General features: G+C 33.4%; 3 protein-coding genes across 3 annotated transcripts in view; 1 reads left to right on the forward strand and 2 right to left on the reverse strand.

Annotated features, from left to right (window-relative positions):
• The first annotated feature begins 587 nt into the window (after positions 1-587).
• On the forward strand, positions 588-18544 carry LOC119611072. The gene is made up of 18 exons (XM_037966528.1): positions 588-959; positions 1408-1613; positions 5607-5834; positions 5904-6214; positions 6287-6951; positions 7007-7179; positions 8189-8406; positions 8481-8700; positions 8768-8996; positions 9064-9560; positions 9619-9734; positions 9799-9925; positions 9993-10223; positions 16902-17045; positions 17107-17283; positions 17378-17627; positions 17694-18042; positions 18110-18544. Exons 1-18 carry the CDS (start codon positions 929-931, stop codon positions 18285-18287), a joined length of 4350 nt encoding a protein of 1449 aa, XP_037822456.1. The 5' UTR covers positions 588-928; the 3' UTR covers positions 18288-18544.
• Positions 10583-12653, reverse strand: LOC119611073 (arginine kinase). The gene is made up of 4 exons (XM_037966529.1): positions 12279-12653; positions 11964-12214; positions 11173-11909; positions 10583-11079 (listed from the first exon to the last, which is right to left on the reverse strand). Exons 1-4 carry the CDS (start codon positions 12285-12287, stop codon positions 10715-10717), a joined length of 1362 nt encoding a protein of 453 aa, XP_037822457.1. The 5' UTR covers positions 12288-12653; the 3' UTR covers positions 10583-10714.
• A 4816-nt stretch (positions 18545-23360) lies between the features above and the next one.
• The window catches only part of LOC119611070 (probable ATP-dependent RNA helicase spindle-E), an 11558-nt gene continuing 9840 nt past the window's right edge, over positions 23361-25078 (reverse strand). The window contains 4 exon segments of the mRNA XM_037966527.1: positions 23361-23692; positions 23787-24005; positions 24112-24233; positions 24300-24869. Of these exon segments, the coding sequence (XP_037822455.1) occupies positions 23554-23692; positions 23787-24005; positions 24112-24233; positions 24300-24869 (1050 nt within the window). The 3' untranslated portion in view covers positions 23361-23553.

The following is a 25078-nucleotide window of genomic DNA, read 5'->3' on the forward strand; positions in this document are numbered from 1 at the left end:
TAGACTATAGACTAGACTATAGACTAGACTATAGACTAGACTATAGACTAGACTATAGACTAGACTATAGACTAGACTATAGACTAGACTATAGACTAGACTATAGACTAGACTATAGACTAGACTATAGACTAGACTATAGACTAGACTATAGACTAGACTATAGACTAGACTAGACTACTATAGACTAGACTATAGACTAGACTATAGACTAGACAATACACTAACTATAGACAAGACTTAGACTAGACTATAGAGCATGGACTATACTGGTTTATGGACCAATTTAAAAGTTAGGAAAAGAACCAAAAATGTCTTTTCGGTTCGTTGTATTTTTTTATGTTGAAATGTACTAAAGTACTTAATTTTCCATGCCTGGAATTACCGTTAAAAATCCTTTTCAAACATAAATATAAAAGAGAAATCAAGAGAAAAACTCTTTCTCTCTCTCTTTGTCACACTCTCTCGCTCTCTTAAGAAAATTTACTAAGAGTACTTTTTGTAAATATTTTTCAAGAAAAGTAATTGTTGATTACGAACCATATTCAAATTTATACAGACTTTTTGAGTTTCAAGATCAGTAGCAGTTTAAAACGCGAGCACAACACTTGGACTTATTCGAAAATACGGAAACTTGAAAACTGTGATTTTAAATATATATATAAAAAAAAACAACAAAAAATATATAAGAAAACTTTATCATTAAATATATTATAATAAATTGGACTTTTTTTAAAAAAGATAATCAGACAACCAACACTGCAACAATTAAACCCCGATCTTTGAAAAAGTTTATATAAAATGAAATATTAAAAGCGGAAAGTGTTTTTTTAATATAATAAGTTTTAAAACTTTTCAAACGGTTTTGAAAACTATAATAAAATCTTTTATAAAAACCAAAACTAAAGTTTTCAGATAAAATTATAAAATGAAGCGCTTTAAGTGCTCAGTATTAGTGTGTATGTATTGGTTTTAAAATAAATTTGAATTTTTTAAAATTCAAATGGAACAATAAATTTTTAAATAAAAAGTTTAATAAATAATTATAAAAATGACGTAATTTTCTATAAAAAAATAGAAAATTTTCTATAAATTAACAAAAAAAAATCTAAATTTCTCTCGACATTATTACTCTGTATTTGAAGCCGATTTGTGTTTCATTTATTTTAAATTATTTTGTGTTGATAAAGAATTATTATAAATTTTTTTTTGTAGTGAAATTAAATTTGTTTTAATAATGGCAATAAAACAACAACAAAATTACTATATGTTTGATATTTATTAAAAAGATCTTTTAAAAGTTTATTAGCATTTTTTTGTTTTGTTTGTATTTTACTTAAAAAAAAATAAATACATTGAAACATTTTAAATCGTTTTTTATTAATTTAATTCTGAATGAAATTGTAGATCTGTTTCTGCTATTCCCGGTATCACAAAATGCTTTCAATATTATCGGTTTAAACAAGCAAATGCTATACGAATATGTGGGCAGTGTACAAGTGGGCGCTAAAGCGCCGCAGGAAGAAGAATTACCGGCGCCACCTACTACCGGTTGGATTGTACGCGGTAAATTGACATTACAACGTCAGAATAATAATACTTTGGCGGCAGCGGTAAGTTTAGCAACAAACAGTTCTCTTTTAATTAAAAAAATTAATAAATAAATTAGGAAAATTTCTTAGTTCACATTAATTCAATACTCTTTTTTTTTGAAAAAAAAACTCTTATTTTTGGAGAAACTCTTTGGGATAAAATAAATTATAATTTGTTGATGATTTAAACCCAACCGAAACCATTTTTAAAATCAATAAAAACTAAAAATATATATAATCAATTATAGATATAAACTGACCTTTGTTGGTTTTATATAAATACTAGAATCTAGACAAAACCTAAACGAATCCAATTTCCAAAATTCAAAAATATATATTAGGTCTTTTTTATTTTTTAAACTCTGATTAAATATTGCATGACTAGTTATTGACTGATCCTCATCAAAAGAGGAGAAAGATCGTTAGAAAGATTTCAGTTCCTATAAAACTTTTTTATGTCGAATTTTCTCTATGTACTCGAATTTTTAAGCCAGTAATGAGCGTTAAAATCATTTTCTAAAGGGGATAGAATATATTATGAACCGATCCTAATAAAATTTTATAGATTTTGGTTCATATAGAACTTTTTTATATTGAATTTCATCGCTGTACTCGTATTTTTAAGACAGTTATGAGAGTTAAAATTATTTTCTAAAGAGGATCTTATATAGGGGTAGGATCAATTATGGACCGATCTTTATATTTTATAGATATATTTTGGTTCATACAGAACTTGTTTATGTCGAATTTTTATGCCAGTAGTGAGCGTCTGTCATTTTCTGAATGGGGCCTTATGTGCGTGGGGGGTCAATTATGGGCCGATCCTCATAAAATTTCCTATATAGATTTTGTTTCGTTAAAAAACTAAATTGTGTCAAATTGCGTTTCGTATTTTTAAGTCAGTCATTTTCTGAAAAGGGCCTTATAGGATCAGTTATTGATCGATCGTTATGTTATTCGCTGGGAAGATTTCAGTTCCTACAAAAGTTGTTTATATCGAATTTCATCGTATTTTTAAGCCAGTAATGAGCGTTAAAGTCATTTTCTGAAGGAGACTTTAATGGGGTTACAAAGGGAATGACAAAATCAATATATTCATCATCTTTTTTGATAGTGAGTATACAAATATTTTGGTCAATATTATATCTATATCTTGGTACACCGATTTAACATATAAATATGTGAAAGAGTTAAATCTCCTTATTTTCCGGCGAAGATTTTAATTTTAAACCTATACTGTTAGAGTTAAACTGGTCCACATATTGACTATTTATAATTTTTTAATGTTTAGTATCTCATCCATTCTAATACCTGATCAATAATTCTTCAATACCTGATCAAAATGCTTTCGTATATATTTAGTTATCGAAATTTACTCTAAAATGTTCGATATCGAATAGCACCAGGGAAATTAACATCAATTCTACTCTGCCCCAGTTATTTCACTATATGTAATTGAGTTAACAAATTTGGACTTGCTTAGTCTTACTCATAACTCGAGGTATATACTTACTTACATTAAATTATTTCTCTCTTCGATCGAAATTTATTCTATTTTTGTTGTTTTAAAAGTGCAAATTAATTGCCATTTGAAATTGAATTCAATTAATTGTGATCTTTTTCTCCCAACATAGTACTACACACAACCTTTTTGAACCCTTGAATTCGATTCAATCTCAGCATGTGTGTAGTATACAAATAAATTTACAATTTACTCCTCGTATGCAAAATATTTCAGATCATTTTTTTTTCTTTTGCTGTTGTTGTTCTTTTGTGTGTTTGTCTCGATGTAGTATGTTCTTCTTCGTTCTTATCGTAAAAAAGAAAGAAATAATCAATTTAATTTCTTTTTAAACAAACAATAAAAAATACATGAAAAATGCTTTTGGACTGGACGTTATCAACAACCAACACCAACCATATGATATTGATGCTGAAGATGATGCTGGTAATGGCGATCATGTTGATGATGCTGCTGCTGTTGGGAATTATGAAGTGTATGTTAAGAAAAAATATGATTTCTTGCTTCCATAATTGTTGCTGCTGACCTTTGCTTTTGATCGTGGGAGTTTTGATTTTTTGTTATCAGCTGAAAACAGCTGAGAGTTTTTTTCTTCGTTCATCATATACTCGTGCATAGTATAATAACATAATTTTCTTCTGATACGAATTTTAATTGAGATTTTTTTAAGAAGTATGTATGTTGGATTTTAAATTTCGACATATGGCTTTTTTCAGAATGATGTAAATTTTCAAGTAAAGGGGCATCCGTCACGTTTTATTTCAAGGATTAATTCTTCCTTTGAAATAATTAAATTAAAATATAATGTTTCTTCCTCTAGAACTGAACTATACCCAAACTAGAACAGAACTAGAACTAAACCAGAACTGAGCTAGAACTGAACTAGAACTGAACTAGAACTGAACTAGAACTGAACTAGAACTGAACTAGAACTGAACTAGAACTGAACTAGAACTGAACTAGAACTGAACTAGAACTGAACTAGAACTGAACTAGAACTGAACTAGAACTGAACTAGAACTGAACTAGAACTGAACTAGAACTGAACTAGAACTGAACTAGAACTGAACTAGAACTGAACTAGAACTGAACTAGAACTGAACTAGAACTGAACTAGAACTGAACTAGAACTGAACTAGAACTGAACTAGAACTAGAACTAGAACTGAACTAGAACTGAACTAGAACTGAACTAGAACTGAACTAGAACTGAACTAGAACTGAACTAGAACTGAACTAGAACTGAACTAGAACTGAACTTGAACTGAACTAGAACCGAACTAGAACCGAACTAGAACCGAACTAGAACTGAACTAGAACTGAACTAGAACTGAACAAGAACTGAACTAGAACTGAACTAGAACTGAACAAGAACTGAACTATAACTGAACTAGAACTGAACTAGAACTGAACTAGAACTGAACTAGAACTGAACTAGAACTGAACTAGAACTGAACTAGAACTGAACTAGAACTAGAACTGAACTAGAACTGAACTAGAACTGAACTAGAACTGAACTAGAACTGAACTAGAATTGAACTAGAACTGAACTAGAACTGAACTAGAACCGAACTAGAACTGAACTAGAACTGAACTAGAACTGAACAAGAACTGAACTATAACTGAATTAGAACTGAACTAGAACTGAACTAGAACTAAACTAGAACTGAACTAGAACTGAACTAGAACTGAACTAGAACTGAACTAGAACTGAACTAGAACTGAACTAGAACTGAACTAGAACTGAACTAGAACTGAACTAGAACTGAACTAGAACTGAACTAGAACTGAACTAGAACTGAACTAGAACTGAACTAGAACTGAACTAGAACTGAACTAGAACTGAACTAGAACTGAACTAGAACTGAACTAGAACTGAACTAGAACTGAACTAGAACTGAACTAGAACTGAACTAGAACTGAACTAGAACTGAACTAGAACTGAACTAGAACTGAACTAGAACTGAACTAGAACTGAACTAGAACTGAACTAGAACTGAACTAGTACTGAACTAGAACTGAACTATGAACTAGAACTGAACTAGAACTGAACTAGAACTAGAACTGAACTAGAACTGAACTAGAACTGAACTAGAACTGAACTAGAACTGAACTAGAATTGAACTAGAACTGAACTAGAACTGAACTAGAACTGAACTAGAACTGAAATAGAACTGAAATAGAACTGAAATAGAACTGAACTAGAACTGAACTAGAAGTGAACTGGAACTGAACTGGAACTGAACTAGAACTGTACTAGAAGTGAATTAGTACTGAACTAGAAGTTAAATAGAACTGAACTGGATCTGATCTAGAACTGAATTTGAACTGAACTTAAAATGAACTGAACTGGATCTGATCTAGACCTGAACTGAACTTAAAATGAACTAGAACGCTGAAGATGCATTCAAAATTTTACTGCTTTGTTTCTAATATTAATTTGATCTATGTCTAATATCCGATTTTATAATTATATAATTTAATCTTTTACAGCTTGTCATAGACGATGTTACTCTCAACAATTCGGGAGAAAAATTTTTGCAAAACAAAGACATGTATCCTGCCTATAAACCCTTTAAAATTGCCTTAAATCCCGATGGCACTATATCACACTTGGTATTCAAAGAAACGGATCCCATATGGTCGACAAACTTTAAAAGAGCCATTGCCTCAATGATACAATTTCAGACCAAGAAATCGGGAGCATTTGTAGTGGATGAGGTAAGCTGCTATTCTGAAATTCAATAATAATAATATTTTTCAAACTATTTCAAATTTTATCTTAAACAGATGGGCATACATGGTGAATGTTTAACGGAATATTTTATTTCCAATAAAACAAATTATATCTCCATACGTAAAACCCCCGAGTTGAGTTCATGTAAACCCTATGCTGAGTCCATACATGTAACACGCAGCAATGTTCCCACAAATACTTGTAAATTTGATTTTCAACAGAATGTTATAAGCGGCAATGAGGCCATATTTGGCATGTTGCCTCATGCCGAAACCGGTTACTTTTTGAGTATGGCTCATGTTAAGGGTTCATCGCTTATACACACTTTTGAGTCCACGGGTGAAGCGCAGTTTATTAATTCGGAGTATGTTAAAAATATAGATTAATTAAGAACTAATTTCTCAACCTTTAAAACACTTTTTTATCCTTTTCACAGATTACTTTTAAACTTTTTAAATGAAACCTCCATTGACAATCCCATAGATATTGAAACTTCTATGGCGGATGAAGTATCCGGTTTACAACTGTTGCCAGTTGAATTGAATGATCCCACTGGTGGACGTTTTCCTCAACAACAAGAAAATCTTATAAGTGCTGCATCCCGCCTACTTGATAGTTTAGCTGAGGGTCTGGAAAATTCCAATTATAAATTTAGTGAACCCTATGATTCCACAGTATCGGATGTGATTAAACTTTTAACAGAAATGGACTATGAATCGCTGAAGAAATTGTATACAGAAGTGGACATTGGTACATCGTATAGACAGGAAACTATACGCAATATATTCCATGAAATTATACCCAGAATTGGTACCAAAGCCTCGGTATTCCTAACACGTTATTTGGTCGTAGAGAAAAAGGAAATAAAATCCACTATTGCTGTACAATTGATCGTCTCTATGCCTTTTCATATATTCGAGTTATCACATGATTTAATTAAGGGTTGTGAGGATTTCTTAAATCTGGGACCCGAACGACCCGATGTTATGCAGGCAGCTGTTTTAAGTTTTGCTACTTTGGTTTATAATGTTCACATAGCTGGAGGGATTAATAAAGATGTTTTCGAGGATTATGTTCAGAAATATTTCAATTTATATTTGGGTAAGTTGTCGAGTTATACTTTTGGTAGATTTATCCAATTTTTTTGTTATTTTAGATTCGCGGGACTATGACAGCAAGATGTTATATTTGCAAGGTCTAAGTAATTTACAGGTTGGCAATGTGGCCAATTATTTAGATCCTATCGTTAGCAATGGGGAGGAGAATCAAGACATTAAATTTTTGGCTGCCTGGACTACATTATCTTTGGCTCCCGATCGTGCGGAAAGGGTGAGTAAAAGTTTATTTTAAATAGCACTGAACTAGAACTGAACTAGAACTAGAACTGACCTACAATTGAACTAGAACTGAACTAGAACTAGAACTGAACTAAAACTAGAACTGACCTACAATTGAACTAGAACTGAATAAAACTGAACTAAAACTGAACTAAAACTGAACTAGAACTGAACTAGAACTGAACTAGAACTGAACTAGAACTGAACTAGAACTGAACTAGAACTGAACTAGAACTGAACTAGAACTGAACTAGAACTGAACTAAAACTGAACTAGAACTGAACTAGAACTGAACTAGAACTGAACTAGAACTGAACTAGAACTGAACTAGAACTGAACTAGAACTGAACTAAACTGAACTAGAACTGAACTAGAACTGAACTAGAACTGAACTAGAATTGAACTAGAACTGAACTAGAACTGAACTAGAACTGAACTAGAACTGAACTAGAACTGAACTAGAACTGAACTAGAACTGAACTAGAACTGAACTAGAACTGAACTAGAACTGAACTAGAACTGAACTAGAACTGAACTAGAACTGAACTAGAACTGAACTAGAACTGAACTAGAACTGAACTAGAACTGAACTAGAACTGAACTAGAACTGAACTAGAACTGAACTAGAACTGAACTAGAACTGAACTAGAACTGAACTAGAACTGAACTAGAACTGAACTAGAACTGAACTAGAACTGAACTAGAACTGAACTAGAACTGAACTAGAACTGAACTAGAACTGAACTAGAACTGAACTAGAACTGAACTAGAACTGAACTAGAACTGAACTAGAACTGAACTAGAACTGAACTAGAACTGAACTAGAACTGAACTAGAACTGAACTAGAACTGAACTAGAACTGAACTAGAACTGAACTAGAACTGAACTAGAACTGGACTAGAACTGAACCAGAACAGAACACGAACGGACCTAGAACTTAATTGAAGATAAATATTAAATTGAAGATTTTAATCGCATTCATTTCATATTCATTCCCAAGATCTATGAAATCTATTGGCCCATCTTCGAATCTCGTAATGCCAGTTTAGAATTGAGAGTTGCGGCGGTAACTTTGCTACTGATCTCTAATCCTACAGCCGCCCGTTTAATAAGTATTCACCGTATTATACAAAGTGAGACAGATCCTCATATGATCAATTACTATAGAACCACCATCACTAGTATTTCAGAGACCACATACCCTTGTTATCAAAATTTGTAAGTAATGTATTCACTTAATTTCTCTTAGATGAAAATCTTTAACCAATTCTTATATTATTCAAAATTTCTAGGAGACGTTTATTGTCCTACATGCATCGCCATTTGCCCCAAAAGCCGGAACCACGTTATTGGGTTACCGGTAATTATATATTCGATTATCGTGATTCGAAATTTGGTATTGGTGCCATGCTGCAGGCTTTATTAGTTGGAGATCCTAAATCTGATTTACCCGTGGTGGCCTATTTGCAATTTGATACGGAGGCTTTGGGGAAATTTACTGGACAGTTGGCGGTAGGTTTTTGTGTTAAAATCTATTTAAAAATAATTTGTTATAAAATTTTATTTACCAAAATTACAGTTATATATTAAGGCCCGTGGTTTGCCCGATACCATGTTCAAAACTCTTATGAAAACCAATGGAGATCCTAAGAAATATATTAACATACAAAGTCTTTTGAAATTATTAGATGCTCCCATTATAGATACCAAACCTTTGCATTTAGAATTTATTTTAAAAATGGAGGGTAAAGCGGTATTATCCTATTACTTAAATGAGCGCACCTATCAAAAGATCACCTATAAAGATTGTAAGTCTGATAGTGTTAAAAGTGTACTATAAAGCTAAACTAATCTCATTTATTTTTCCTCTTTAAGTAATCGATCGCATTGCCTTCCTTATAAGAGCTGATAGCCATATTAACATGCAAACTGTCAGATGGCCTTTTATGACCAAATATGCTGTGCCCACAGTTCTGGGTACCAATGCCGATGTCTTGCTACAAACTACTGTACTCACCTCTTTGCGCGGCAATATTACCCAATTCCATCATCCGAATGTTATGAAATCTTCTTTGGAAATTGATGCACGTTATTCGTCGTATGCTTCTTGCCGCAGTCGTAGTTATAATCCTTTCCTTAATTTGGATCATGAAATTAATCGTGAACAGGGTTTCTTGATTTATGTTCCACTCTACTTGAGTTTGAATTATTATGCTGGTAGCTGTTGGGAATATGCCTTTAATAGGCCGGCTAATCTTACCAGTGGTTTATCGTTTAAATCAAGATCGGTTACCACCACTAGAGGGTTGATAACTAAGTCTGCTAATGAACCGTTTGAGGAGATAATGCATCCGGAAAGACATCATGATGTGGTGAGGTTTTTAAGTTAATTTTAATATTGTATTTGTTAAACTATTTTTTCTTAAACAGGTTCAATTATTCAAATACGATATGGAAGATTTAGGCATGTCCATTATTATAAATACCAACTTAAATGAGCTGAACAAATATCGGGGCATGTTATTGAAATCGGAATTTATGGAAAAGTAGTTTTTTTTTTTATATAAAATTTAAACCATTTTATTAATTATATGTATATCTCCTCTCTAGTGGCTTTTCACGCAATATGATCATTAATTTCCTTATGTATGTCTTTGGTGTGGCCCAATTAAGCTCTATACATTTAGGGCATGATCGTAACTTTACTCTCCTGATATCAAATGAAAAATTAACCAAGGTAAGTAATATTAAAATAGCTAAACAGAAGTGTTGTTTTAGTATTCATAACATTTACTTTTTTTTAGATCGAGGGCGCCATTTGCAGCACCGAAGAATTGAAATCTTCCGATAGCATTAATCGAAATATTAACTTTACTCTCATCCATACGGATGATCAAAATATGGAACAAAATCTTCATAAGTGGATTGTTAATATGGATGTCCAATCATCGAAAAAGACCAGTTGGTTTAATTTGGCCGGTAATGTTCAGCGTACAGCAGCAGAGACAGCCGAAATGCCACAAACTGATTGGAAGGTAAGTGAGATTAAACATTTTATCTATAAAATTTAAGAAAATACTTTTTTTTGAATGAAGATGGACCGATTGAATTGAAAAAGTCGCCAACTTTGTTGATAGTATTTCAAAAGATCCGTAAATCATTTAAGGTTCCCTTTTATATTCTTAAAGTCTTTAGTCTTATACAAATCAAAATAAGTATCTTTGATTTCTCTGTTTTTCTTCAAATATATTTATATGTGGACCGAATAATACTTAGCTTATCGAAGTCCTTTTTGGCAATATCTTACAAAACACATTTCATAACTTTTTTGTCCTGAAACTTCTTATTCAAGTTTTGGTTTCTCCCGATATTCAACCATATTTTCGTACACAAATTTTACACAAAAAACTTGTTGTTTATATATTTAAATTTCTTTCTCGAATAGAACAAAAACAAAACACCACTAAAATTACCATTAATTGAAAATTTTCAAAACACTTCCTTTTTGCTGCTCTTCATACTCTTTTTAATTTTTCGCCTCTAATTCCTCTTCTGCTTTAATAAGACTTATAATGCCCTCTTGCAGTGACTTGACAAGTTCATGTTCGGTAATACCCAAACGTTTACAATTGGATATATCCATAATACCATCCTCTATGGCCGTGTGTTCACCACCGGTGCCACGTATTTGTAAATTTAAATCCTTGGCCATAGTCTTTAGACGTTCAGTGTCTTTTGCTAATAAGGGTAGTCGTATATGTACCGAAGCTCTGAGTGTGGTGCCCAAATTAGTGGGACAAGCTGTAAGGTTGCCGTAACGAGCATGACGTCCGAAAACAAGGTTCTTTTCGAGTTCTTGTAGTGCTTTAACGAGGCGGCTGTAGACGTCGCCTGGAATGGTTCGAATAGATATAGAAGAGGGTTGGTACAGGTTGTAGTTTATCTATTATTTAAACAATTTTGAAAAAAAGTACAAAAACTTACCCAAATCCCCACACTTTGCCATAGAAATAATTCTCAAATGATCCTCCTCATTGACCCAAACCAAAAACGTTTCAGCTGGATTATGGAAAATACCACGACCTATAGGCCAAAAGCGATAACAACCAGCATCCTGTAGATACTCATCACCCTTCTTAAATAGAATATGACGCTTAACCATTTCCGCTTGTGTCTCGGCGCTTATATCTTTCATGCTAAAATAAGCTCCTGCCAATTCACCATCAAATGACTCCACTGCAGCTTTAACTTTTTCCTCCACCTCAATGAATTGTTTCTCTGAGAGTTTGGGAAAATAGGGAAATCCTTCGATATTACGAGCAATGCGTATGCGGGTCGAAGTTATATATTTCTTTTCAGTATCTAGATTTTCTATATCATCTACATTGCCAAAATCAGTATCGGGTTGTAATTGCTCCTTTTCGTTTTCCAATTGACCGTGATAGTCGCGTATAACAGGATCGAATAATTTATTAAAAGCATCATAAGATTCGGGATCGGCGGCATAAACACCACACGAGGAGTCATGATGTTCAAAGCCCGACTGAACGCAATCCAATAAAGAGGCTTCTATAGGAGCCGCCGTGAACACCGTTTTGTATTCACTCAATAAATCAGCCGTCAAATATTTGCGCAAAAGTGAAGCAGAACGTTCCTCGTCTTCAGTTAAAGCTTTAAAGCCACTATCCAATAATTCCGCCACCTCTTCGGGAGTTTTTTTGCTTTAATACGAAAAATTTTATTTTAAGAACTTTTATGGTTTTAACTAAACTTACATTAAAGCTTTACATCTTTCCAAATCCTGTTCCAATATAGAGATTTTCTTTAAAGCCGTTTCTAAATCATTTTTCATGGCATCAAATTGTGCATCATCTGGGCAAGTTTCACACATAAATTTTCTTACAAAACGTATGGCATCATCGGGTTTATTTTGTTCTTCATAAAGCTTAATTAAAGCTTTACTTAAAGCATCTATAACGCCAGCTCTTTCGAGATATTTGCGATATTGCACACGTTTCGATTCGATCTTTAAAGAAATGAAACAAAATCTTTTAAAATTTCAGGAAAATAATCTAAACTTCTTCACTTACCGAGGACATTTTGTTTAAAATTTAAATACCAAATTCCCGTTTTAATAGCTTTTTAATAATTTCAGTTTATTTTTAAAATATTATCTATCCAATTTATTTTATTTTTGTTAAGAAATATGTCAACGTTTTCAATTTGTATGCACTTGTTACTTTGATTGATTGATTTGTTTCCTTTTTTTTGTAAAATATTGATCAAACGTTTTTGTGGTGTGAGTGGCGAGAGGATGTTTTTTTAGCCGAGCCACGGACGGATATTGACTTATTTTTATTTGAACGACCAAAATCAAACTATTTGTAAATAGCACAACAAAAAACACATGTATATTTAACGACAAGTTTCCAACAACTGTTTTCGTATCTAGACCACTATGAACTTTAATCGTGTGTCTATGATTTTGAGTAGTACAACTATTTCTTTTGTTGTGGGGAGTTTCATATAGTTTCAGAGCAAAGAACAAAGAATATATTTCAGAGTTTCACTCTTCTTTCCACATGCTCACTCTTCTACACTCAGAATATGTACCATTATACTAACATCGATGTTATATAGGATCGTTGTGGTTCCACCTACTGTTTCATTATTCCAAGTGGCCATATCAGATTCTCTCGCCCATGTGTTTAATTCAGGCCTCTAGCGACAAAGGGCCCAGTTTAGAGCCATCCATGCAACAACGGATACTTACGGTCATTTCCTCTAATGATATTCTATCTGGAATCAGAGTCTCTAAGTTCCCTACAAATTCTGTATTTGTTATGTGAATATTACGGGAGATCCAGCGTCATTAATTGGCAGAGATAAGCTTAGTTCAGACCAGGTATGAAATCTGAACTAAAACTGTAACGTATGTATATCAGAACTAGAACGTTTACTACTGCCAACTAAAAGATTCTTGAAAGAATCTTCAACAAGGAAGGCCTTATCGAAAACAAAGCTTAGAATCTCGTCAGCTTTAGAATGAATTAACTTGAATCTTTTATAAAGCACCAAATGATCGAGTAAGTATGAAATGCCTGAAGCGTCATTGACTGACAGAGCATCGCTATAATCCAGCCTAGTTCTTACTCCTCAACAAAGAAGGTCTTATCAAACACAAAGTTTCGAATCCCTTCAGCTCCAGAATGAATGCCAGTTTCTAAACTTGACCTTTTAAAAAGCGGCGAAGATCAAGTGAATAAAAAGTGTCTGAGCATTACGTGAGATCCAACTTAATACACTGCCAGAGAAAGCTGGACTAAAACCTTAACCTAAGAACTGATTACAACCGCGACCTTAAAGATTCTGAAATATTCCTCAACAAAGGCGACTTTATTAATAACTAAATTTAGGATCCCCTCCACTATAGAAGAAATGAAATTTCCAAATTGACCTTTCATTAAGCGACTGAATAGGAAATGACTGTGCATAACGCCAAATCCAGCATCATTGATTGACAGTGAAACGCCAGAAACCAGCCAAGTTCTGAAACTGTATCAGAACTAGATCGATTGCAATCGCCAACTCATAGACTCTGTAATATTCCACAACAAAGCTGGGGATCCCCTTAACTTTAGCTTCCAAGCAGGTTCTAAATTTTTAGAATGCTGAAAAGAGGTTCAGGAAGTCTCCGAGCATAAGCGCTCTAAACCATCAATCGCGTTGATATAAGCATCTGATCCTCAAGTGGCGATCATAGATCGTTGTCAATATGAGTTTAATTCTATAATGTTTATATAAGAATCTTAAACTGATCTCTCAGTTTAAGGACAATAACTGAAAGATCTTAGTTGAACTCTACGAAAGTCTGATCAGGTCTTCAATAAGATCTTAAACTGATGAGGTATGTAATGTTTAATTTTACAAAAATTATTTGGTATCACCTGCTGAATATTAACCAAGGCCGAACTACACTCATGGACCAATTTTGATGTTGAATACACACCGATCAGAAATCTCTTGCAGCTGATATTTCAACTTGAAGTAAAGTACAATAATCATTAAGTCTAAACGACATTTTGTTTCCATATTCTTCTATAAAGATGACGACGCTAATTCCTCTCATTGTTCTGGATCCATCAGTGTCAACTTGGAAACAGTCGACAGTTTAAGGAAGAGATTCATGAGACTCCGTGGGTTTCATTCCAGAATACAGTAATAGGATCACAGGGCTTCGGAAGCAGATCATTATTTTCGCGTGACCCCTGAAACAGAAGTTCGATCAGTAATGCTCAGTCGGACTGCAGTGCATATTACCAATTGTTTAGCAAGAGATCGGATGATCTCTTTTCCGTAAAGTCTGCGAAAGTTCGAGTTCTTGAGTATCAAGAGAAATCTATTGTTTTGGAATCTCTTGCTGACTTTTGTGGATAAAGAGAATGTTAACGTCCGATCTGATTTTCCATTACCGGATAACATCAATTAAAATAGAAGAGTTTAATGATAATCCAATAATATTAAACAAATATTGTAGCTATTTAAATTTTGAATCCTTGATTTCGTTATATGAAATTCCCCACATACTTAATATCACTACCGTTGCATTTTAGAGGCATTTCAGTAGACAATGGTGGTGGCATTGTTGCTGGTTATAGTATCGTTTGTAGACTCTGTAGTAGGGGTGATGTTATGTCCTTCAGTTCTTTATATACTCATTCATTCATATTATATTCCATTCATTTATTCATTCATACATAGTTTTGTAGGCGTAAATATACAGACACACATATCCATGTTTCATTTTCAGAAAACCAAACAGAAAATTGGAGAAAAAGGAAAATAAAGTTGGTCATGAGCGAATATATGATAAGGCTACGGCGATAACTTCTCACTTGATTTAGAAAAGTTTAAGAGAGTATGATCAAATATGGGCCGTTTATACCATGATTTGTCATTTGAATTGAACTCAATTTTGCGTCTTTCGTCTGGACGCAAAAGCCAATTTCAAAACGTTTCAAATATCCTTAATCTTTATAGTTTCACTACAAGATTCTTTAAGCCAGGCGTAGGACGCATATGTCTATGCATTACAAACATCAGTGCAAATGCATTATAACCTCCCCACTTGAGTGGTGTAGGGCATACAAAAGAAAACTATTTTGTATGTCCTTAATACTGCCATGGTGATTATGTGTAAATTGTATTGTTTGTTAGCGTGCAAGGAAAATTGTCTGTCTAACTGGTTGACTGGCTGACAGCCATAGCAATACACGTTTTCACTGTTGTATGTCTCTTATTTCCGCTACCCTTCCTGTTAGGCATACGTACCTACCACCTTCTTTCCGTCCTTTTACTTCTTATTATTGTATTTTTTTTTTCTCTCTTGTGTTTTGTCTTGTAAAGTTTATGCACTTGTCACACAAAATGTCCTTTCATTATTATATCCTTATTGCTGCTGTTGTGATAGTTTAATATTTAAAATTATGTTGCCACAATAAATGCCAGCAATGCGTGCGTGTAACAGTCTAAGGAGTATGTTGGGGTTTATAGGTATTTATAAGGATCCATAAGGATATATTAGACAGTAGTACGTGTTGTATCCTTTGTAGCATGAGGAGGGAAAAAGCAATAATCAGCAAATAAATATCATTTAAGCATGAGTTATGTAGGCAATTAAATATGCTTGTTTTTAAAGTACATACATGCATATGTATGGGAAATTAATTATATTTCTCGAGATAATTCAATTAAACAAACAGAAATCAATATGAGTTTGAAGACTTAATAAGGAAGAATAGGTAAAATTCTATGTCCTTTTGGTCCTAGCGCCCCTAGTTTCCTTACTTAATCACTTTTTACCATAAGATCTCTAGTTTCCCTCAAAAGTGGACTTTTATGTTTTCACTCAAATGATCTTTTTTTAGTGAGAAATAAAAGTGATCACAGATGTTTGACCTTCTGACCCTAACACCTCTAGTTTCTTCCCTAAAAAGAACTTTTAATTTTTCATCCAAAAAGTCTGCATTTGGTTCTAGTTTCTTCAGAAAAGGAACTTTCATGTTTACACTCAAAAATTAACTTTTGGTGGGAATTGAAAGTGTGTTCCGACTTTTGTATTTTTGACTCTAGTACCTCTAGTTTCCTCAGAAACGTAAATGTCCATTTTCACCCAAAAAGTCTATTTCAAGTTTGTCCTTTAGGCCCTACCGCCTCCTCCAAAAATGGACTTTATTTTTTTTTACTTTTTGGTGTAAAAAATTAAAAGTGTGTTCCGACTTTTGTATTTTTGACTCTAGTACCTCTAGTTTCCTCAGAAACGTAAATGTCCATTTTCACCCAAAAAGTCTATTTCAAGTTTGTCCTTTAGGCCCTACCGCCTCCTCCAAAAATGGACTTTAATTTTTTTTACTTTTTGGTGTAAAAAGTGATCATAGATTTTTGTCCATTTGGTCCTAGCGTCCCTAGTGTCCTGACAAAATGGACTTGTAAATGTTCCAATTAAAAATAACGCTGTTTTGGTCCTATCTCTTCTAATTTTCCTACAAAATTTACTTTTTTGCTTTCATTCAAGAATAAATTTTGAAGTGGAAATACAATTGATCACAAAGTGTTGTCCTTTTGACCTAAGGGCCTTTAGTTTCCTCAGAAAATGAACCTTAATCAAGATAAAATAGTTTATTTTTTTAATACTTTTACTTTCTTCTTTTAAGGCCTGCGTGAATGTTACTTTCGCTCCCCTGGTATTCACCAAACGTCCACACACTTTTATGGGTACCGTGATATTCGGCAACGCCTCCACAGATCATGAATGTCCCGCTAATGGTTCGAGTATACAGTTCAGTAGCCGAGCAGGGGTAAGTGCAAAAAATGAAAGGTTTTATAAGAAACTTTATGATAAATATGATGTCATTTTAGCCCTCGGATCATGCACGTGAATTCCTATTATCTGATAATCCTTTAACCGATACCGGTTTTTGTCCCAAAGAAGTATTGAAATTTTCACCTATACCTACTTCGAAATATTGCAAGAGAAGTAATTTCGAAAATTTCACCTCAATAACGAAATACGATATGGATGTGCAGTTTGATAATGTAAGTCTTAAAGCATACAGAAGTTTTTCTAAACATGGACTAAAGGGGAAGTGAATAATTTGTATATTATTATATGTTTTCTTTACTTCTTTAGATGCCCGAATGGTATGATTTCTGGTCCTCACGTTTGGATCATTTTGTTTCCTCTTTCTCTGCGGAAAAAGTTGAACGTTTAAATATGAACAAAGAGATACATGTATCAATAAATGCCCCCAATGATTATTTCTGGTTGACCGTGGAGGTAAATGGTGTAAGAAGACGTATTTATCATATACCATTTATACAAAAACTTGATTCCAAATATGATGCTTCTCACGAAATTTCCTATGATTCGGGAGTTAAACGTAAGTTTCAGAATTGATTTACTAAAAAAAAGTATAAGTTCTCAAACTATTTGTGTGTTTCTACAGGTTCCTGCTCCGTTATCAATGGCATGGTTAATAGTTTCGATGACTATTTAATTGATTTGTCTGATTATCATAAAGTAACCAAAGCTGAGAATTGTTTAACTCTATTAGCGGCCGACTGTAGTTCTTTGCGTGAAATGGCTGTCTTCTTAATGCCCTCTGTCGAAAATAGCTTAAGTTCTAATTACGGTTTGAGAGTGTATATAGGAGAGAACTATTTTACATTTAAATCATCGAGTAGTACCGATGATAAGGCCCCGGTTAATATAATATTGAATAAGGATGAAAAAGTTATTGATGTACGACATCAACCATATCAATATCCGGAAGAAAGTAACAATTATGATTTTAGGTAAGTAATTAAACAAATTTTGAAGAAAACATAAACGAAAATAATCTACTCTTTTCCTTCTTTACAGAATCGAAGTAAATGAACAGAATATCTTAATTGTCGAAAATAATCTAATGCATTCGACCATACAATTTGATATGTTGAATATTTTAAATTTTGAAATTTATTCGGTTTACAAAAATAAAATGTGTGGTTTATGCAGTAAACCTTTGAATAGTATGCGCAATTATACATTGTGCGAGTAACGAAGCCATAAAGCAAAATCAACAAAATCTTTAATTAAGAATTATAAATAAATGAGAAATTAAATACAACCATTACTACTACAATTATTAAAATAATATTAAGAAGTAATAAATGATAGTAATAACAACAAAGAAGAAGAAAAAAGTTAAAACGTTCCATGTGTTAAAAAACAATTAATTAATAATTAATAATGAAAATACTTTATACTATATTTTTGTGTTTAGAAATAAAGTGTCACATTTTAGCATAAAATTAATGATAACAAGTTGGTTTTATTTTGTTAAATAAGACTGTGTGCCAATCGGTAACAATTTACTTGAAAATGTAAATTTTTGATAGATATGAGGTGAATAAAATTTTACTAGCTCATAGGGCTATATAAATTTTTGACAAATGAAAAGAAAAATTTGAAAATACAAAAAATAAAATATTTTATAATTTTAGTTTATAATACATTTATGATTGTAGAAATTTATTTTAATAATAAAAAATCAATAAAAGTGTTTCATTTATTAAAATAAATGCAGATTTTCTTGTGAAATTAGTGACAATTGTAAAAATTTAATGTAATCAAAAAAGATATCGTTTGGCACAGCAAAATGTAAAAATGTTCCCACCATAGGAAAATTACAATCCACCATAGAACTTTGCTATCATTTGGCACACGCTCTAAGTTTAAGTAGTTTAGAACATAGAGTATATAGAGCGGAAACTCTGCTGTCAAGGACCTAAGTCTGTTGTCAAAAACCTAAGTCGATTGAATGTAGTAGTAGAAATACTTATGGTAGTATTAGTATATTCCCCATATTTGAGATAACTCAACAAACACAAAATCAAACGTTTGAAAAATGTTATTAATTGTATTTAATATTAAACATTTACGGTTCTTTAAAAAGAGAAATTGATTTAAAGTTTAAATTCGATTTAGAGTTTTAAAATTTAAAAATTGTTTGATTTACAACCTTTCTCGATTTTACATGAACCCTCTGTGTTTGCTGGGTAACGACATTTCAATTTATTATTCTGACATTTTCACCACAATAATTTTTTATCAATTTTTTAAATTTTATATAACTTTGGCAAAATAAACAGATTTAGGTGACCCAAATTTAAGAGAAAACACTCGACATTCTTACGAGTATATGGGTGTGGCGAGGTCCATATACCCTTGATTCATTCAGTAACTTATTCCTTTGACACCAACTCTTTCCTATCTTGATGTTAATGCAATCCGGTTTGCCGGGATTATAAACTGGTGATGCTAAATGCATAATCGGACATTCCTTGAAATTATTTGAACAGGAGTCGAACCAGGCAGCCTTATAATTTGATACCACGGGGCTGAGTTTCCACCTTTGTCTTGTCCCGGTTATTGGAGTGTTCCATTCGGTATGTACGTGGTGGCTGCGGTTTAAACCCATACTCGCGGGAAGAGAATATTGGTTAAAAGACTGGTGCACGGTAAAGTCTATAATTCGGGATAAGTTCGGTGCTGTAGCTGAGATAACAGATACCACGCAGAGTGTTGGAAATGAGTTGGTGTCAAATGTATATCATACGGGATGGATGTAGGGTTATACGGACCTTACCCACTCAGATGTTGGTCTCAATGAGTGTGTCGGTATGCAGAGTTGAATGGTGTAAATGTAAAGTATCTTATAAATGTGATACCAATGAATTTGCCTTCCATGTCAGGGTATATTTAGGGTTTACTCTGTCCATACCAGACCACAGTGTATCCACTGATTACGCCTCTAGGTGCTATTGCCGAATCACACATTCGTGGTTGAAAACTGAAGTGATGTTTTTGCATCTCGGTAGTTAAGCAATGGTCAGAGATTAGGTAGCTCGAGTACATGAGCAAAGTTTAAGGAGCACAAAGTGGTGGTGGTGAGTCGTCTAACAAGCTTACCCAGTGGTCGTATAAGGCCAACACGACAGGTGTTCACGTAAAGCATATTCACTTATGTATCTGTTATCTTTTCGGCAACAGCACCGAACTTATCCAGAAATATAGATTTAACCCGTAATTTTGTGTTTAAACCACAGCCATCCCGAAGGGATCACTGCAATAACCGGCACAAGACAAAAAATGGAAATCCAGATGAGTACGGAAACATACATAATTTTGATTTTTTTATACAAAACTAAAAATATTTAATATATTTACATTTAATTTGACAAATGACTGTGGGAAAATCTAACAGGTGGTATGTTGAATACACAGTACCCATATGTATGAATAGCCTTCTTTATGTTTTCAAAAAAAACTTTGACAGGTTTCCTCTCTATGTTTCTCTATGGTTTAGAATGTTAAAGGATCAAACGCATATGTTAGTTCAGAAGTCGGATATTGCATGAAACCCTAATCCCACAAGCAAACCTAATGGAATATTTCCTTTACAAAAATATTATTTTCTGGCGTCTTACGGAAGATGAGGTCAATAAAAGACAGATATTACTTTAAAAATAAAGTACTGATCGTCATCATTTTTGATGAGCTAAAGGCTACAAAAGGCCACAAAGTTCACTAATTACGCAATTTGGAAGATAACGACAACTGAACCATGACCTGGCAATGCTTATTTTTTTCACTAATGAAGTGTACTTGAATAACACGAATTTAGTAAAGTATATTACAAATCCATTTGGAAATCTTCAATTCCTTTTCAGTCTCTAAAGAGTACAAGGTTTTTCCAGGTTGTTCCATTTCATTAGTTAAAAACTACCCCCTCTACTTATCCACATTTCGATCATGTTTTTGCAATGATCGCAAAAAGGTATTCCTAAAAAGCGGCTTTACGATTATGTGTATTCTGTCGATCTTTGAGTAGTATTCATTTACATACGTTATTTGACCAACCGAACGACTTGCGGATTCCAAGGGACTTCGAAGTTGTGGCAGTAGATTCAAACTATTGTCAATATCGACTTTCCTGAAGCGAAAATGATTCACGACTTTGAAATACTTTGAAACTGAAAAACGCTCTTTTCGGTTTAGTGTATCTATGTCAGATTATGGGCTGTCATACTATTGAAAGAAAACATTGTCTTCAGCAATCTAAATTCTCGAAATATATGATTACATTCCATGTCATACCAGTAAGCGTACTGTCAGTAACCTGGTCCACAAACAACAACAAAAGTAATGGAGTCAAAACACATAGGTCTTATAGCAGTTATATGAAGAAATTGATCCGATATTGGCCGTTGTAACTTCAAATCTTTTTTTAAACACGTAACTTCTTCCCTACTCATCAAAATTTCGAATTTTGAATAATTTTTCCGAATCATGCTTTAGCATGAAATTTTAGCCTCGATACACACTTCTCCTTAGTTAGCTTCAAGAGGTTTAAAGGATTTGTCTCCAAACTCTACGAGCCATAGTGGATTGCATTATAACTTAGAAAAGTGATCGACTGCATCGAAGGTTTAAAAAGGATTTTCAGAACAAATCGTATCTCCTGATGATTTTTGAAGACAAATTGCGACATTTGACATTAATGGAAACCACCATTTGAATTCTATTGTTATTTCGGTCGATAGTGAATGTCGCAATTCGCCCCTTGTTAGATATAAGTGTTAAGATTACCTTTTCAATGAATCTTCTTTTACGCGTACAGGTTTTAACAGTCTTATGATGACAGAAATCAATTTTTAATGACTCCTCCGATGACATTCCAGAAGTAGCTGCTGTCAAGTGAATAACTCATCCAATGATATCCCAGAAGCGATGGTTACTTTAGAAATGTTCACTTGAATAATCTTTACCATGGTGATATTCGTTAAAGACGGTTTCGTCGGCGTCTACTGAATCTGTCTGCATCAGCTCGTCTTCGTCCTTCACTTCACTCTGGCTATCGAATAGATCTTCAATTAGGCTTGTGCTTAATATGGTAATTATTCGATTATGGTCAGGATTTGTGGGTTCGGCTATCTTTCCTTCGCCCCTGCACAGCTTGATACTAACAAATCCGTAGTAAAATTAGCTTCGCCTCTGCGACCGTCTTTCTTTCGACAGATACACTTGCAATAGATCTCGAATAACTCTCTGACCGGTACCTCGTCGAGTTTCTGGCCTGGCCACACTTTCCCGAATGACGTCACCGCTAGCTTTGGCTAATTAACAGACTGATGGACTGGAATTCTCTTTCAGATTCTGTCTTTTTTCAGTGGATTATATATCAACAATAGAGATTTTTAAAGACTTCGCTGTTAACTATCTGGGACGCATTAGTCTTCAGCTGTGGGATCTACTGGAGAAATTTCATCTCCTCCTAACACTGTCATATAGTTCCTGCAGATGTAGATTTGTCCGCTGCATGCCGGTTCAGCTGTGGGACCTTGTCGTAACCTAAGGCCTACTTCTCTTCGCTCGTTAGCGCTTCGACCAACTTGCTTCCAAGACTCTGATACAGAGGCAATAATGTATATCCGTTGCGACAAGTCTCGTTCGACGATCCAACTTTTCCAGTTGTCGTAGGGGTTACAGCTTGGTGTTCAGTGTCCGAATTAGGGGAATTTGGAGGCTTCCCAGCCACCTTAAGTGGGGTGCATGGAGAAAGCGTATGTATGGGGAAAGTGGGTAGTATGGGATAATGATTTTTGATCCATGGATTTTAAAGACAGTAAAGAATTAAAACATCGCTAATAACCATTTGATCCTAAGTTTATCATGATTCATTATACTATGGGATCGAAAAAAAAAACAATTTTCTCTATTTTCGAGACGTTACAACAACTCGCGTTGTTAGAAGAGTGGGGAGTATGGGAGAATGATTTTTAAACCTTGGATTTTTACATTGAAGGCAGTAAAGAATTATAACATCACTAATGATCATTTGATCCTAAATTTATCATGATTAATTCTAATAGGTGATCGAAAAAAAAAACAATTTTTCACTATTTTCGAGACGTTACAACAACTCGAAGTTACCATTTAATTATAATTTGTTAAAAAGACAATTTTAAAGCTTAATTTTCAAAACTATTAGACGTTTAAAAGTTTTAATTCGTTGTATTATTTATTTGGTTTATTGAGCCCAAGATTTGAAATATCGCATACAGTTTTATTTAAAGAACACAACTTTTATTTAAATGCTTATAAATTTCATTTTATAAGTCCATAAAACATAAAAAAAAACAAAACCATTTCATGGCAAAAAAGTATAACAAAACTAATTGATCTATTCAATTAAAAGTCAAGAAATAATTTGTTTAAAACTAAAAATAAACTAAATATGTATAAAACTATATAAAATACCTTTATTTTTTAGAAGGTTTAAAGTGTATTTGCTGCTCACGATCACGATGTAATTGTGAAATCAAATGTATGCGTAATTGAGCAACATTTTCTAAAGGTTGATTACACAACAGACAGGTTACGGGCTGAATAGAGCCATCACTAGAAAATAAGACATAGAAAAGATTATGAAATTAGCTTCTCCAACAATTCAAGCTTAAGTATGGTAAAATTTCTTCGATATTATTCTACTTACAATTGTCTTAATTTATGCAATTCAGCACAGTGTCTCAGCAAAGCTTGTATACGATCATATTTTTCATCGTATAAACGTAAAGCCGATAACATGGGAAATATTGTGCGTTCCCCCAAAATGCAAACAGTTTCTAGAATCTCTGTAGGCTCATGATATTGCCAAACATTGTCGTTTTCATCGCAGTGAGTTTCAATATATTTACGATTTTTACTTAAAAGTCTGAAATAAAAGAACGAAAAAAAAAAACATTAGAAAATTACATTTAAACGATTTCGAAACATTCAATTTGGCAAAATTTTCAAATTTACACAAAGATTACTATTACCTTATTATAATCTCCTTAATTTTAGCTTGTAAATCAGCCATTTGACTAGGCAAGATATTGGGACGTTCATCACCATGATCCGTAAATAGCATGGCATCCATGCAATAACGCAATTGATTAATCTATACACATAAACAACAAAACATTATCAAAATTAATACCATTAAATTACCTAACTCTCTCCTTACCATTTCAAAATCTTCCTTTTCTATCTCCACATCCAAATTGAGTACAATATCATGTTCACCATACAGCGGCTTATAAGTGTGTTCATCATAGCCTAGACCCGCTAAAAGGGCTACATACTTAGTACGTTCCTTATTACGTTTTATTTGCATGGTGGGGCAAAACATCATAGTCATTAGTGCTCCAAAACCGTGTATATTTGGCATTAAAGTTGTAGCACGTGCAATTATAGTTTCACCCGTTTGTGTTTCTGTTACATCAGCTGCCACCATCAAACGTTCGTGTACATCTTGTGGATCTGTATCGAGTAGGACGGAATTTACTGATTCTCTTTCTATCTGTACACATTTCCATTCGCCTACTCTTACAGCGGAAAAGATTTTAGTTTCTAGAGGAGAATAGGGGCCACGTAATTTGATAAGTTTATTACAGAGTTGCTTGGGTGGTGAGGGTATGTCGAAGTCGGCGCTTAATTGATTTGAACGCATATATTCTTCGTTTTGACGCATGTGATCTTCGTCGAGATAACGGCTACTGAGAGATTGTTTGCGTAAACGGACATCGTAATCGATCTGTAAATGTAATTTATGAGATTTAAGAGCGATCACAGATCGAAAGTAGATTTACGTTGAGCCTGCTATTAAGATTTTTATACAAGAAATATCGTTTTTCTTGTTCAGAAATAAGAGTGTTCATAGAATGTCTAACTTTTTTATTCAATTAGTTATTAAAGATCACTTTCCCATAGGAAATAGAAGTGATCACAGGGTAGATAGATAGA

Source organism: Lucilia sericata, unplaced genomic scaffold (genome assembly GCF_015586225.1).
Source record: "Lucilia sericata isolate MDLA Ls3-8-SP2 unplaced genomic scaffold, ASM1558622v1 Contig001353F_arrow, whole genome shotgun sequence".
In the NCBI taxonomy this organism is placed as follows: Eukaryota; Metazoa; Arthropoda; class Insecta; order Diptera; family Calliphoridae; genus Lucilia; species Lucilia sericata.

Excerpts from the sequence above, each read along its gene's own strand:
- LOC119611072 (XM_037966528.1), top strand. The coding sequence starts at position 929 with ATGAAGCGCTTTAAGTGCTCAGTATTAGTGT. Across the intron at positions 9,561-9,618 it reads CGGAAAGACATCATGATGTG|GTTCAATTATTCAAATACGA; the intron begins GTGAGGTTTTTA and ends TTTCTTAAACAG. Across the intron at positions 9,926-9,992 it reads CAAATGAAAAATTAACCAAG|ATCGAGGGCGCCATTTGCAG; the intron begins GTAAGTAATATT and ends ACTTTTTTTTAG.
- LOC119611073 (XM_037966529.1), bottom strand. Across the intron at positions 11,910-11,963 it reads GAAAGATGTAAAGCTTTAAT|CAAAAAAACTCCCGAAGAGG; the intron begins GTAAGTTTAGTT and ends TTCGTATTAAAG. Across the intron at positions 11,080-11,172 it reads GGCAAAGTGTGGGGATTTGG|GCGACGTCTACAGCCGCCTC; the intron begins GTAAGTTTTTGT and ends GAACCATTCCAG.